This window comes from Haliaeetus leucocephalus, unplaced genomic scaffold (assembly GCF_000737465.1).
Source record: "Haliaeetus leucocephalus isolate CR32 unplaced genomic scaffold, Haliaeetus_leucocephalus-4.0 Scaffold233, whole genome shotgun sequence".
Classification (NCBI taxonomy): domain Eukaryota; kingdom Metazoa; phylum Chordata; class Aves; order Accipitriformes; family Accipitridae; genus Haliaeetus; species Haliaeetus leucocephalus.
The window spans coordinates 346593-363713 of NW_010972669.1; the positions used below are offsets into that span (position 1 = coordinate 346593).

Below are 17121 nucleotides of genomic sequence, written 5' to 3' on the forward strand. Positions count from 1 at the left end.
CTAACCAAAAATTCATCTTATTCAGCTCTCACTTTCTGGCTTCCCTGAAGATACAAGACCAGACAGTACAGACAAGTCTGCAGCACCATGGTTTTATGCTGCAAAACATATGGAGTAAGTCTTCATAGCCTGCTGATGGTCATGTACTGACTGTCCTTTAAAATGTGCTCAGTCAGAATAATTAAAAAGAGCAATGAAATCAGCCCGCGGTGCTTTCATTGTTGGCAAAACGCCAAAAATAATTTTAAATTTCCTACCATGTTTAAGATGGTTAGAATAAATCTTCTGGCAGCATCTGTTCCATGATACGAAACCATAGCTGGATCTGCCACCACAACAGTTTCTATATTGTACTCCTGAGGTAACTTGTAAGAGTATCGTTTTCCTCTTCCACTTTCTGATACTTTTTGATTCTTGGATTTTCTTTTATCTGTAACATAAAACATTGCTTGACAAACACATCCTTCAAACTACTTCTACAGTACTTTTAGGATTTGCTACCAGTGATTATGGTATAACTCTGATTATGTGGAATGTAATAGCTATAAACTCTTAAAACATGCTTATTTAGCACTGCCAATGCTAAGAGCTTATACTGAAGGCCTGTAGTACATATAAATGTTAGTTCACACTGAGAAAACAGGAATCTTATCTAGCTGCTCAAATAAAGTCAGTCAGGTTCTTTGCATCCTTTCACCTAACACATATATATAAAAGAGTATGTGCCTCCTAGTTTGATTTGTGGGAGAAAACTAAATTCATGTTAGGTTTGACATAAAAATAGCCTCACTGAGATTGCAGATTTATCTGCCCATCTTCATAAATCACAGAGAAAACATCTTGATATGATTGTAACTTAGCATAAAAGATAACAAATACAGATTTGCCACAAATTCAATATTAAGAAAATACATGGAACAATTCAGTGATTTGCAAAGATGAGAGAATATCTCAGACGAATGACAGAGAATGATATGTAGGATATAGGTTTGTTGGAAACAAAAAAGTGAAGTTTTACTAACTTGTCTTCAAAGTCAGGGCTGCTGTCATCATAAGCAGCTAAAGTAAAACAACAAAACCAAACCCTGGAAACAGCCTTCTAAACCTACAGAAAGCTCCAAATCGAAAACATGTTGCATTTATGGTAAGCTAGAGGTTACTGCTCTTGTTAATTTTAAGCTTCCCCTCCAAAAACATGACAAAATCCCTATTACTACTACAATACATATGGAAAAAGAAAAACTAATTACACAGAAACATTTCAAGCCAGAAGGTGGTCAGATATGCATACAGCAGTTAGCAATGATATTTAAAATAATTTAATTTAAAACAAAATATAAAATGGAACTCCCTGTTGTAATAGCCAAATTCTGTTAGATGCCCTTGAGAGGACATAAAACTTCTGGGACTGATCTCATTGAAGTCACTGAAATCAAATTTTTTCCAGCTTCCACAATGGAATATCAGGCTCTCTGTTTACAACAAAAGTGATGCTTGAGATGACAATTATAAACACATGTTCTGGAAACAACCAAATATTCAGAAATTTTGAGGAAATGTTTTGCAATTAATCAGTCTCATCTTTAATAGGAAAGTTCCTGCAGTTCATTTTATAACACATGACTACTCTCCAAAAAATAAGTCACTCTTCACGAAAGTGCTACAAATGTGCCTTAAAAGCCAGTGAACTCACAAATTAACTTTAAAATATGAGATACCAGTGGAAGATGGATCCGTGATTTAACATAAATACATGTGTAAGATAGATTTAATGTGAGTATAATGTAGATACATACTTTTCAATGTAAAAAGTATAAAGTATCCATGCTTAAAAAAGGTTGTCTATCTTTTTCTGTAGTCATTTGTTAAAGATTATATGTGTGAGTGATTTAGTCCATCCCGCTACATTTTAGAAAGGTTTACTAATTCCTGTACAACTGGTGACAATGTAAGACTTACTAACACAGATAAGCATACAAATTTATCAAAAGAAAAAAGTATATATTCTCCAGAAATAAATATTCCATGTTTGATTGCCTAGAAGTAGAAATACCTTATAAATTCATGAGCTATCTAAAATTAATTTTAACCTCTCTTATTTTGATCCTTCAGATACTTGCTTAGTCTTATATGTACAGCTAGCCTCTAGCTTTACTTGTGTTTGCTAACTGTGGATCTACAACCTATTTTATAAAACATTATGTGTGTTTTCGTCACCCTTTTGAGAATAATTTTTAATGAAACTTCAGTGTCGGGATTTGTGCCAAAATCCCCACACCCTATAACCTATACAACTATGACTTACCATACAAGCATCTAATGCTGCAAGAGTAGGCTATAGATCTAAGTTTAAATAGTAAACACATTTGGGTTAAAAAAGATCTCTCATGAGCCATCTGGTCAATTTGCCTTGCTCCTAGGAGCAGTGATTGATTCCAGTGCAGTTTCAGCAACACAGTTTACTCATTGTTCACTTCTTTGTAAAAAACAGCAGCTAGTTGTTGAAAACTTTAAATTTAATATTAGCATGGCTGTTCAGAGAAGTCTGCTAACACACCTCTCTAGAAGTTTTAGCTAGTGGTGCATTTTTATTCAGAATTGACAGTAAGCAGCCCACAATAAAATACAGCATTGTGCTAAACACTAAGGTCGCCACAGTCCCATAAACTGTTGAAAGCTCTGTCTTTCCAGATTGTAGTGGATGAGAAGACTGCACAGCTCTGTAGACAAGGTGGCTGCAAGGGGCAGTGCCCATCATTTGCCTCAGTTATCTGCCGCGTTAATAAACCAAAGGACAATCTGTTCTTGGCCAGCCAACCTTTTCCAAATTGCTGGCAAAATTCCCAATCACATGAGATCTCATTTATCTGAAAATTTTAGCTCTTCCCTAAGACCTTTAAATAAATGGAATTAGTAATTTTGGTACCAGTGATATTCACACAACTGCCATGATTACTGCCAGACAACAGGCAAAACAGGCTTTAGGCAAAACCTCTTGTTTCTTTACATACTGATAAGTCAGTAAAAATGACAAAGAATTGCTCATTATTGAAGGTACAGTATGCAAGAATAAATTCTGCAAAAAACCCACACCTACATCAATAATGCACGTACTACAAGACAAAAATCAGATTAACTGAAAAAAACTGCTTCTTGGAATTAAAGATGCATAAATTCATCTTAAAAATTCAATTACATTGGCAAAATAAAAAATAAATGCTACAGGAGGGTACTGTGCAATAAAACTTCTATGTTTTGTGCAACTATAAAAAATATGAAAATTCCATGCCAATTTATTACTTAAACTCAGTTGACTGAAAGGAAAACTAGAGATACTCTAGTACTCCAATAAGAAGGCTAGAAATACTGCAGTAAGTACATCTGACATTCAATGGGCAGTTAAGAGAAAATAACAAGAAGTGTTAACAAAACAATAAAAATCCCCCCCAAAAAATAAAAAAGATGAAAATCCAGCTACTATAACCACAGGTTGCATGAAGTATCTGAGCCAGCATTAGTAACAGGCTATGACTACAGGACTCTGGACACTTACAAGTCCTCAGGCACAAGGGCATTCCCTGAATACATCCACATGAGGCCCAGACTACAGAGCAATCACCATCACTCCCCAGGCTTTCTTTTCCCAGGGAAGAGAAAATAGGTACCCTAGCCATATGGAAACTGCAGTATTCTGGCTAGGTAGGGAATATTCAGCAGCTTAGGAAGCCACAAGCTTTACCTCCACTATAGGTTGGATAGGGATTTAAATGTCTTAATGCAGAGTGGCAACTTGTTTCTGACCCAAGGAATGGAAACCAGTATCTCAGGCAGCATCAGTCTCCATCTAGTGCAATCTTATAGATCTAGACCTATGACCAAGATTGTTTATGCATTTTATTTCATGATTATCACATGGAAACAGGCTGTGGAGCAAGAGCCAACACAGCCCTCCCAGCTGACTGCCCAGTCTACATCCCATAAAGTCAAGGTTCTGGTTTTGATCCAGTGAAACTAGCAGGCATTTTCCTGCAAAATGGCATCACTCTAAAAGCAGAAGCACAATCTGCTCATAACTCAGAATAGCATAGTGTTTATCACCAGAACTGAAAAGAAAAAGAGGAGGCTTCCAGCATCCCAAATACGGATGGGATTAAAAATTCAGATCTACTGTATCCTGGATAGGAGCTCTCGCTCACTAGTCTGTGTGAAAAGGAATGACCATTTTAGAAGATAATTATTATTTTTTTCCCCCAAATGCCCCACACCAAACAACTTCAGACTGGAACAAGTGTTTCAGATTAGGTAGAAGCAAAAGAGCTTAGCTTTCCAACGTGGCCCTTTGCTCTAATAGCAATTGTTCTCTCCCATTTTCTCTGTAACACACTTGTGAACTGGTTGCTTTGAAAGGTTTCATGAGCCATGTGCTGGTGTGGAGTGTGAGGTCTATGTACGTGCAACTGGCTTACCTATGTAAATAAATCACACACATTCAACAAAAGGATATACATGCACACTCACAAATCCAGAAAGCATCTGCTTCTGTTGGTATGATTCTCTCCCTCCCCTAACTAATATGAAAAATACACCCCATTCACAAAAACAAGTTCTTTGTTCTCTCCAAACAAGTTTGGCTGTGTAGCATCTTTCAATCCAGCCCACAGCAGTAACGGACAACAAACAATACCTTCTTTGACTGACTCTCCTAGTTCTGCCTGAAAAGCTATTATTTCCAATAGTGATCCTTCAACACCTCCAGCACAGACATTCTTTCCTTCTAATAATTACATCACTGGCGATACATTTTCTTGATAGGTAGCCAGTCTTTGAGATCAATTTGGCTCAAAACCAGCAGCATAAATACCTGTCCCAGAGCACCTATTGTGACACACGAGTACTGCAGAAGCAAGAGATCCTGTTGTAAGATAGGTCCATATTGCTGAGAAGTTGCCATATTGCCAAGATAATAGCTTCTCTGTGTCACACAGCTACAACTCTACCTAAGGCAGCTGTGCTTAACTGGAGAGTATCAGAAAACCCCATATACTCATCTGTTTTATGTTTGTTTCATTTATCTACTTAGTTTAGTATTTGACTTTAAAATCCCAAATCTTGCTGTAAAGGCTTATTTTTGTTGCTTCAACCCACCTTCAAGGCTGTGCCTGTACCATGAATGTTTTGGTGGTATTTGCTAACTGCATGTCACACCAGCAAATTGCTCCTAGCGTAGACAGAGCTTTTATGCATGTAACTTACTGCAGCCCCGCTTAGTAAAATAACCTGTATCAGTAAAGAGAGGGACTAGTCTTCCTAGTACAACAGCATCAGTTAGAAATTGCAGGTATTTATAACCCCCTGGCAATAAGGTTATGCCAGCAGATGCCAGTCAGTTATGCACAGCTTTTGAAATTTCAGGCTGGTAGTAGAGATAATGAAATTATTTCAAGCAAATATTTTAATCTCTGTTGACAGACTATTTGCACCAAGTCAGAGCCTTAGGCATAAGATTATTAGAATGGAATAAGCTGACTTTCCCATTTTAGAGCATAAAAGAAAGTGAAAGGATGACTGGTAATGAACATGACAGAAAAATAATTTTGTTACAGAAGAGTTTGCTCTTTACTCATTTTCATACACATCATGGTTTGCTATATATCAGCAAAATCTCTTTCTTCTCACCCCCAAACACATGCAGGCAGGCATGCTCTAACTCACTTATCCCTAGTAAGGAAGAATAACCAGCTTTACTTTATGTGAACAACTTCTGCTAATATAGAAAATTTCACTTTTAGATAAGCTGTGACAATGTAATACAATGCCTAGGAGAGAAATATAAAGCCTGCTGGAGGAAGTTACATGTCATTTACTTAGTCCCTCTCAATAACTACATAAAGAGCCTTGCTTTGCTAATTCATCTTTGATTTCAACCTGTGGATGGATGCCTCATTATAAAAACAATACTTCCAAAATGGGAAAAAAAACTGTCACATTTATTCTGTAACCATACAGAATGGAAAGAGTAGCATAAATGTTCAGAAAGAACCACATGGACACAGAAAAGTTTAGGCTGGAAGGCATCTCCAGAGGTCAGCTAGACCAATCTCTTGCTCCAGTCAGGGCAAGTGTTGAAGCAAGATAGCTCTCTCAGAGCCATTTCCAGCTATGTTTTGTAAATGACCCCACAGCCTCTCTATGCAACCTCTTCCAGTGCTAAGCATTCTGGCTGAGATTTTTTTCCTTATGGCCAATTGAAATTTCCTTGAATGCAAGTTACAACTGTTGTCTTTCACCCTGTCATAGCATACCTCTAAGGAAAGTCTGGCTTCACCTTCTTTCTGCATCCTCTTAGGCACTGAAGACTGAAGCCACATCCTTTCTTTACCTGTTTGACATAACCCAGTTCCTCTGCCTCACCCCAAATGTCATATAATCCAGCTCCCTAGCCATGTCAGTGCAACTCTGCTATTTCTTTCCACTTTGTCAGTATCTCACTTATACTAGGTTAGGAGACATGAAAAAAATGCCTATAAATGTGTATTCATTCTGGTTTATTTCCTGGGAAAAAAAAAATTTCTCACAGTAGCATTAAAAACATCCTCCACTCATGCTGAGGTCAAAAGACTGAGCTGTCCTCTGTCCTTTGAAGAACAGGAGTTGATGATGAAGCAGGAACAACAGAATGTCATCTTTCACAAAAGCCATTTTTCCCCTCTCCACTGAAAACTATTAAATCTTACTACGTGCCAAATTTTTGTTTAAACCCTTCTACTTCAACAACTTCTTCTACTCACCACTGAGGAAGATGCATTAGGATTGTTTCATACAGTTCTTCTAAAGTATCAATCATAGAACATGAACACTGTTATAAAAATATTTCAATTCAGTGTCAGGCCCATTTGGAAATTCAAGACTTATTACTAACCAAAACTGGGATGAACTGTGCTAATGTTTTAAAACAGAAAATTAAGTACAAGCACTGCACATAGTAAGTAATTAAGCAACTACAAAAACAGAGAGGGACATGAAATAGGTTGTAGTTATTAAGTTGAAGTAAAAAAATGACCTGAAGATTTCTACTTTCAAATACAATTGGACGTTAAGAAGCAGCGTCTATTCCTCAATGGACAGTTCCCTCTTCCGACAAGTGAAACAGCAGCCTCAGCATGCCATCTCAAAGCCCAGCATAAGTTACTGCTAAAAGAATAATCAGATATGCTCTTGTTGGGGGTTGTTTTTTAACTACTGTCTATGTATCTTAAAAATATGTCTGCTACATTAGATCTTTTCAGTGAGATTTGTATATTACCTGTAACAACACCACAGTACTGATTCTGAGAAGCTGGCTTTTCAGTAATTTTCTCCTCTATGGACCTTTTTCGTCTGTACACCCTGTGTGCATGACCTGTCACAGCCAAAGTGCGATTGAGTGGCTCAATAAATATGAAGTCCTCATTAATCTGTATAAACCCCATCTGCAAAGGAAAACAAAAGGAACACATAAGATAAGAATTTAAGAAAGTATGAAATTGTGCACAGTACTGCAGAAGAAAAAAAACACAAAAGCCCATTTAAGAAAACACTTTGTTTTAGTAACCTTACCAGGAAGGTGACTACCTTTGTATTTTACAAGCCTTTCTACTTAAGTGAACTAGAATAAATTTCATTTATTTCAACTAAATCTGTGTGGGTGGGTGGCTACATGCCAGTAGCAGATGCACGGTAAAAGATCTGGAATGTTAAAAGTTAGCTTTGGGAGACCCATGGGGTCATTTAAATACGTACAGCATGTACAGAAAAGTCTATAGACTAGTTTTATTACTCAGTGTATTGTCACATTTTTAGATAACTATATTTAATGAAATAACAGGAATAATTTAGGACATAAGAATACATCCTGAGCAACTATGAAGCTGGGAAAGACATCTTGTGACACTCCTTTCACACTTTTTCAAATTTAAAAAAAAAGAGTATTAAAAAAAAAGGCAGCAATCCCTCCCTGGCTGCCAGCAGCTAAACCAGAAAAACATTATAAGACAGCCATTTAGTTGGTTAGCTTCACTCCATCCCAACATATTTATACACACAAACACACATAAAAAGCTAACACAACAGATGCATATCTAATATTAAAAGACTGTGGCCAAAGTTAAAAAAAATACTATAAACCATATTTATATAAACACCATACAAATCTAATTCAGCTCAAATTGTTAAGCTGCCAATACACACAAGTTCCTATCAGAAGTAAAGCTGGAGACAGCAAGGTTTTGTGTGTTTTTTTCCTCCTAGAAAATGTCATCAGCAAGACTGACAGTTAACTTTCCAATTCTCTAAATTTAAAAACCTATTAAACGGTTTTGCTACAGAAAGAAAACAATGTGGTACATCTGGCTAAAAGAAGCAAAGAGCTCTTCTGTATGTTTCCATGTAGTATAAATAGAGAGAAATAGAAAATAATTTTGTTTCTTCTGGAATTATGTAGATGCCATTATCACATTGGATATCCTTCCTGACATATGGACAAATCATCAAAAAGAAATTCCAATCCAAGCAAGAAAACAAAATTAAATTTTATAGGTGGTACAAAATACAATTTCCTTCAAACATAAGTGGGCATTACTTTAAAAAGAAAAAAAAAACAACACAAACTGTCTGCACAATCACATTAAATAAATGTGAATACATGTATTTAATTTTTCAATCAGCTACACTAGCTGCAGAATGCTGAACAGATGTTGAAAGGTCATCATTAACGTTGTACAGAAACACAAGAGTAGCTGGGTTTGTTTGGCTGTTCTGTTTCCTTTTTGAACTTCCTTTTTAGGTCAGTTTATCTTCGTCATGAGCTTTAAATGTTACACTTTTAGAATATTAGCTAGTTATGTATTTTCCATACACCTACCAGATACCACTTCTATATATCTTGAATAATGTTACCTTTACATAACAATTACTTTTCTAATATAAACTATAAATGATTTTAAATTAAATTTTATTTAAAAGCATAGTTCTCAAACACTAGTAAAATCATTAACTATTTTTCATTCTATTTTCTATATCTAATGCTGAATTTCACTCAGGCATATTTTTTTTTTAAATCATTATTTATTCTATGAAAGACACTGATAAACTCTGAATATAGAACAGGAGTAGCAGCCCATCAGATGGTGCTGCAGGTTTCCCCTGCCCACCTACAAAAAACAAGGCCTTAGTCCACCTTGACAAAGACTCAGTCATAGCATATGTGCCGTATTTCTTCTGTCTTCATTCTCTTCGCTGCGAAATGAAACCAGGGCTTTAAGATGCCATTCTTCAGATTGCCAACTAGATATACTGAGCAGCTGTGCTAGGACCACTGACATTTTATGCCTTCCTTCAGCTCCTTACATAAACTCAAGGTTAATCCATTGGTAGAGAACTCCAAAAATTATTGCCAGTTTCCTGAGTCAGAAGTTAAAGAACTGAACATTGATGTAAAGTTTATTGAATAAAATTAACTTCAGTTACATATAGTCAAATGGGTAGCTCTGAGACAAATCTGGATAGTCACATAATCTCCATTAACATTTTGATTGCTTTTGAAAAAATTGTGACTATTTCTCCATCTCTTGGACAATTTCACAGGTAGAAAAGGGAAGGTGAAGCCGTATCCTTGCCAACCATTCCCTTATTTTTTCATAATCATTATACGCAGAGTTAAGAAGATCTTCTACCATAAAAATAAACACAGAAAGCAGAGGAAATCAAAGCCATGCAATAAAGCACCACAGTTTCAAGGTGTTTTCAGATACTGGATGCCAGAGCCAATGCAGGCTTCAGACAGTTCAAATGGCAAAACCTCTATGTCATGAAAATGTACAGCAAAACAAAGGTTTAAAAAATGTAAAAAAATAATATGCATCTGGGATAGAACTGTGAGTTCTGAGGAACTGACCCATCTCCTACCAGTGTCATCTGAAAAGCTATCACTGCTCAGAGGTGCAGTTGAAAAGGCTACCAGGACAGTGGATTTATCTCATGCAAAGGTAACATAACATGCCATTCTTCCCCCTGCATTCAGGTACCCCTGCATTTTCAAGTTTCTTACCTGAAATAAAACAAAATTTAAATGTAGCATACATACATCTCAGTAGAGTTCAAGCCCAGGACAACCTCATTTGGCCCCAAATTCCTCACACCTCCTAAATAAAGATGAACTGGGTACTTGCTCTGCATTTTATTTACCTTATGCAGTAGAGTAAGACCTTAAGTACAGAGCAGACTTCATCAAATGGTCATGCAAAGCATTACATGGGACTAGAGTATGGACACCCTGAAATACACTCACATCGACCACATTTTAAAGTGGACACTTGCCCTCATAAATGAAAGCTTTCCACAACATACATTCATATCAACACTTCTCACTTTCTTAAAAGAAACAAATAAACAAAAAAAGCCATGTGGAAACACTAGCCCTGAATAAAAACTAACTTTTTGTCTTACCTAAAATAAAAATTGTTAACATCTGAAATATGCCAATAATCACAAAAAGTAGGTTTCTTCTGAAATATGAAAGCTGGGTTTTTTTCTTACCTCTAATTGGAAATATCATATATGAGAGATGGAGAATGAAAAATACCTGCATATTCAGGGCAATTGCATCTGATAAAAGACATTATAACAGAAACTGCTATGCCATCTTATTTCTAACACCTAGGTTAGAACACTCATGCTGATCTTTTCTGCCCAGCGTTTCTTTCGCAAAAGGACAGCAATTTCTTTTTTTCCTATTTGGAGCATATATAAGGTTTTGACATTCTGTCATGTGTCCTGTGAAAACCTGAAGTCTACTGTTTCTAATAAAGTTATATTACCATGAGAAGTCATACAAACATAAAAGTCAAGTAAATTTGCAAAGACCACCTATGCATATAGTTATCAGATACTGGGTATAAGCCAGGAAATGTTAAGACTGGCAAAGATGTCTTTAAACTCTTACATACTCTTCCTTACATACCAATTCAGAGTGGCAGCTTATCATTCAAAGTTGAAACAATGCAGATTTTGAACATAATATTGTTTCTTGCAGAATTTACACAAATAAGGAAGCAAAGGATTGTAAGAAAAATGAATATGCTTTCCTAAGAACAAGAACTGAAAAGTAAGAAAAGAAGAAAATATATTTCCCTTGCTATTATTATCACAAAAAAATGGGATGAGAGAAGAATATCGACAAGCATGTACTACAGTCAGAGACTAAGTCACTCCCATTTTAATATTCCAGAGAAGAGATGTGGCACAGATAGTAGTACTGTGTCAAAAAGGAGAATTTACATACCACAAGACAGTTATGAAATAACATTTTGCCAATACATTGTGTTGTGTTCATCACAGGGATTCACTGAAATGCAATAATAAATGCAGACGGCATAACACAGACTTCAAAGAAATGTCAGAACATTAAGGCTTTTTTACTTCTTTAAACAAAAAGTAGCTTCCCAGCTCTAAAGGATGAGTCTCAGTGGTCTACAATTTATCATTAGTTGCCAACGTAGTAGCAGTTTCTAATCCTGCAGCTTTACAGGTCAAAGCGAAATATTTCATTCACTAAATAATTCATCACTGTGGTGGGTTGAGCAGCTGCCAGATGCCTACCCAGCTGCTATCCTACTCCCCCTCCCCAACAGGATGGGGGGAGAAAATAAGATTAAAAAAAAAAGCTCATGGGTCAAGATAAGGACAGGGAGATCATTTAGCTACTACCATCATGGGCAAATAAAACTTGACTTGCAGAAAATTAATTTAATTTATTGCCAATTAAACCAAATTTGGATAGTGAGAAACAAAAACAAATGAAAACAACACCTTCCCCCTGCACCCCAAGTGGCACAGGGCGGGTGGCGAATGGTGGGTACAGTCAGCACATAACAGTTTCTCTCTGCTGCTCCCTCATCCTCACGCTTTACCCTTCCTCCCTCTCCACAGGCTGCAGTCCTTCAGGATAAGCCTGCTCCAGCGTAGGCTTTCCACAGCCTGCAGTGCCCTTCAGGCCATGCCCACCTGCTCTGGCCCAGAGTCCTCTATGGGGTATCTGCTCCAGCACCTGGACCACCACCTCCTCCTCCTCTTCTACCCTTTCTGTTGGCAAGGATGTTTCTCTCACTTTTTTTCCCCCACTCCTCACACTGTTGGGCAGAGGTTTACCCTCTCTTTTTCCCAGGGGCGTTGCCATCTTGGCTGAGGGGCTCAGCTGGGCCCTGCGGCAGGTCCATTGGAGCCCGCTGGAACCGGCTGTGGCCAGCACAGCGCAGTCCCTGGTGTCATCCGAAAGAGGCCTTCTGTACAGTTACATACCTGTCCCCCTCTTGCGGGTTATTACTACCAGCTGCATGCTTGCATGGACACAGGCGTACCTAATAATGGTGTGTTCTCTTAAACGAGTGGTAGATTTAGAATTTCCTAATTCTCACTTGAAGTAAACTCCCACCGTTTTACACCTTTCCTGTTTTCTCACTCCTCTTTTGTCTCTTCATCCATTCAACAGGCATCTTAAACTAGATTTCAGTAATAAACGGACATAGAGTTGCCATGTCATGACCCCAGTAACAACTTTCCCTGCAGTCTACTCTCCACTGTCTTGTGAAGCAGATGCACACAGTCTGCAAGGACAGGCTGTACAAAACTGTACTTCTACGTGCTCCCACCAGACTGCCCAAGGCAAGTAGCAATACCATCATAGGAAAAATGCACCCCTATCAGATGTAGAAAACGTACATATAGTTAAATAAGCATATTACAACCATCAGCACCAAAATATTAAAGTCATCTGCAGTACAAAAATGAAAGTTTTTCTTCAATGTACAGTGCAAAAGACAATTTTTGTTTACTAGTTCAATACTTAATAGTTTTGAAACACATTCTGGTAACCTTAGACATTGTACTATTTGTAAGATGTCCCACAGCTGAAGATTTATTCTTGACTAAAGAGGCAAAATCATTAATTGCATATCAGTATCCCACTCTGAAGAAGGTTTACCTCCATGATTTTAAAAGTCCAGATCAAATTTATTATCATGATTCTAACAATGCTATCAGGACCTGACTTCAGCTGAAACACAACAAAAATAAAAGTCTCCAGCTCTTACTGATGCATAAAACAAAGCAAGCTCAAAGTTTTCAAACTGCGTAAATAACAGGGTAAGAACTTCACATGTTCTTGTTATTCACATACACTACAGCTTTCCATCTTTAAGTACCTTTGCTTAAGGATGAAGAAACAATTCATAAGTGCCAGCAACTTCTGTCTTCAATTAACTGCTTTTCCGGGCTTTGCACAGCATACACATTGTACTTCTAGAGGTTTTCTCTATCTACCTGCTCACTCTACACTGCTGCACAGAGTCAGGAAAAGTGACAGTGGGGAGAGAGTCAGTATTACCTCTGTTGACCGGCCTTCAGCTGCCAACATAGCATTCAATCCAATCCTTTCTGGGATTTTTTTTTAATGGTAGGACTGCACCCCGAGAAGTACACATATATGCACAATGCCATACCTTATAGCCCTGACAGACAACAAACATTCAGAGTGTTATGCAGAAAGTACATGACTAAAAGCATGCATTCAAGTACTGGTCCCCAGATTTAAGACCTGTAGAAACAATTTTTCCATGGCTTTTAAACTCTTCCAAACTCCTCTGCCTCCAGGCAGGTTTAAGATACACGCTACCCTGAATCTTTAGGAAAATCATTCTCTATAGGATGCTACTCTCATGATGTTTAAGATGATGACTACTTTTATCAAAACAAGCTGATGTTGCACATGCAAAAGGATTTCTTCATTTTTATTAGATATGAAGTAGAATAGTGAAGCATGCAAAAGTGAGATGGGTTTTCATATTCTGACACATTTCAACAGGTGCTATCATTCACATAACCTTACTCAACTGAGCAAGAGCCTCTCAAACTGACAGTGGAGAGTGAAGTGTAAGCTGATCAGAGAAAGGACACAAATCCAAAGGAATCTGATTTGTTGAAAAGAAAATGAAGTAAAGGAGACCAATGGATAAAGAAACTATAGACAGCAGGTCTGCCCAGAGGGTCTGTTGTTGTTACCCCTCAAAATTCCATTTGCCCATTAATTCACTGCCAGCCAAACCCTAAGACGTTTAGCATCTCCTCCAGATTCCAAAATTCATGCTTCCTAGCCAGAAATAAAATATTTCCTTTTTTTAGACCTAAGTCTCCCTCTATAAACACATTATTAGAAATTACTGCTGTATTTGGTACAAGTGCTGCTTAAATTGCCAATATTCCAATATTTGCTATGATTTTTAAAACATCTTCACAGTGCAGGATGATATCTAACCAAAGTACAGTCTACTTAAGAAGCCACCACAAACAACCATTGACTACCTCCATAATAAAAATATTTTAATAGGGCTGTGCATGCAATGAATTATTTTGTAACACAAGTTTGAGATCTATGGCAAGATGTTACCAGTTATTTCAGATGTTAGCTGTACTGAATGTAAGTACCTAAAATAGATTTTATCATTTGTGCCTTTACTGTTTGGAGACCGTATCTGAAATATTTTCTTTTCTCAAGAGATTTTTACAGGGAAATCTTTCAACAAAAATACATAAATGGCATCATTTTTTCAGAATTTCCCATTCTCAAATCTCAACATCCTGTTTCTTAAGGAAATTTTCCATCTTGCAAAGTTGTCCTCGCCCTGTTTTGCCAGGCTGGCTGATCACCTGCACCACTGATAAAATTGCCAACTGACAGGATTAAGAACACAATTACATCTATGTTAAGTACATATGAACGACTGGACTGGGTCAGAACAAAGGTCCATTCTGTACAGTATCCTTTCTCTAAAATTGTATAACAGATGACAAGAAAGAACATAAGAACAGAGCAAACGTAGTTTGTATGCTCACAGCCTACAGCAAACTCCAGTAGGGAACTGGTATCAGTAGCTTTACAGTATGCATAAACCTTAACTGCAGTGGAAATAAACAGAACCACAGTGAATGAGATCTCAAAAATATATCAATACCATTAATAAAAATTATGATAAGAAAAATATGGAAAAGGAACTATGAAGATCCTAACGTACTGAAGGGTGGACAGGGGGGTATTTAACTTTCCATGACTTACAGACTTCTCTTTCTTTGACATGTATTTTAAAACGCATCCTTTTTTTCCCCTTTATAATGAGTAACATACAAACACTGTTCTTCTGATCGTTGCACTGCAAGTGCTTACAGACATTTTTGGTTAAGTCCAGTGCTGTCCTTCAGCAGCCCAGAACTCAGAGAAGCCAGCAGATTCATAGCTTTGGAAATTATTCAGTGTTGTCAAATATTACTAGTAATCTCACAATCTGTAAAAGGTTGACAGCGTCCTAAATATCACTTGAGACCTGTGTCAAATCTAACATAGCTTGGAAACAAGGCAATTGAGGCAACATGATAATATGGTCACAACTGCAAAACTGATAGCATTGTGAAATACCTATTGATTTCTATTCAAGTTTGCACACATTCACTAGGACCTTAAGAAAGGCTGCTTTGATACAGCTACATTTCCCCCATTAAACTGAACCTTAACTTTTATCTTGCAGTCCGAAGTCTCTCTGCACATTTCAGCTCTTTCATCCCACTCCACAAATGCCTTTCTTATCAATGTGCACCACAACCAGACCTACTCAAAATAAAACCTCCACCTCTAAAACCTCCTACGCTCTTACCAGCAATATTCCTTGCCTGCCTCTACTGCCAAAGTGTGCATCTCCCCTTATGGCCAGCTAGACTGCCCTTATTTCTTGCAGGTGATATGAACAAGAAATCATTTCTTTACATAAGGCACTGCCATTCAGCTACTTGTTGGCATCTTGCCTCTGAGAAAGGCAGAATTTCCTAATGCGTCAACTGCCATTATAAGACAACAGATATTCAAAGTACTTTATAGTCAGGAGGATGTAAATTACATCACCTGTAATTTTATCAGACATTCTTTAAAATGGTAACACGTTAGCAATTTAGTAGCTCCTTCCGTAACTGTTTTTTTTTAATACCTTAAGAATATTTATTGATGGTCACATATATAAAACATTTCGTATTTATGAAACCCAACTGGAAACACATAAACTATCACTTGATTTTAAAATCAATTTAGTATAGCTGTACACTCTGAAGATTCCCAGGGAACATTCAATAATACCATTTTAAGACATATCACATGTGATATGGTGAATTGCAACAAGATACAGGTAGAATTAATTCCTCAACCCCTTCTCTTTTTTCATAAAAATGCTTTGGAAATCTATTAATCCTATTTCAACTTTTCCCTATTCTTTCTGAATTATGCTTATAAATTAAAAGTTCCAACTCAAAGTTAAATCAGCTTTATTAGAAACCATGTATATTTTATTATATGTGCAGTTCAGTCATAACTTCAAAAAAAAAAAACAATCCAGGACAGCAAATACTGCAGCACTGCCAAAATAAAATTCCAACAGCAACATTAACTTTTGCTGAAATTGACATTCTATTTTTTTTAGCTCTGCAATATGAATGCTACATTAACTTTTTAAAAAAAAACTTAGATAGAATAGTTTTTCAAACAAAACCAAAATGCGTCTCATTGTGGAGAAAGCTCTTCCTGCCAGACCTAGAAAAGAAAACCTTTTACCTAGCCTGTACAGGGTTCTATACCTTTCAGTTTCCTACTTACTGAAGAGTGGTGGAGAAGCAGCAAGTTTACTTGGTGATAAGAGTATCTCACCAACAACATACTGTTTCATAGCCATGCCCCAAACTCACTGCCTACAAGCTTCCCATGATAGTTTCAGATTCTGAGTTTTAGTTATTCAGTTCTCAGTGACATGCAACCTATCTTGCTGAAAGACTTGGGTTCTTCCAATGGCATTTTGCCGAAATGCAGCTAAGCTAAGAATAGGTATTTGAGTTTCAACTGGGAAACTGGTGACAGGCTATGTTCTCTGCAAGAATCCCACAGCTCTGCAAAAACCTACTCTCCCAAATGGTCCCAAACAGTGCCAATATGTTGAGTGAGAAGCTCACATTTCTTTTCCCTAGATAAAAATCTGAGATTAGAAGGTAAACCACTAAGAT

At 37.1% G+C, this 17121-nt stretch overlaps 1 protein-coding gene across 1 annotated transcript in view; it reads right to left on the minus strand.

Moving 5' to 3' along the window:
• Positions 1–17121, minus strand: part of ADAMTS19 (ADAM metallopeptidase with thrombospondin type 1 motif, 19) — a 149477-nt gene that overhangs the window by 109705 nt on the left and 22651 nt on the right. Inside the window, exons 3-4 of the mRNA XM_010567967.1 lie at positions 7304–7469; positions 258–430 (exon numbers count right to left, since the gene is read on the minus strand). Coding sequence (XP_010566269.1) covers positions 258–430; positions 7304–7469 — 339 coding nt within the window. The remainder of the gene's footprint in view (positions 1–257; positions 431–7303; positions 7470–17121) is intronic.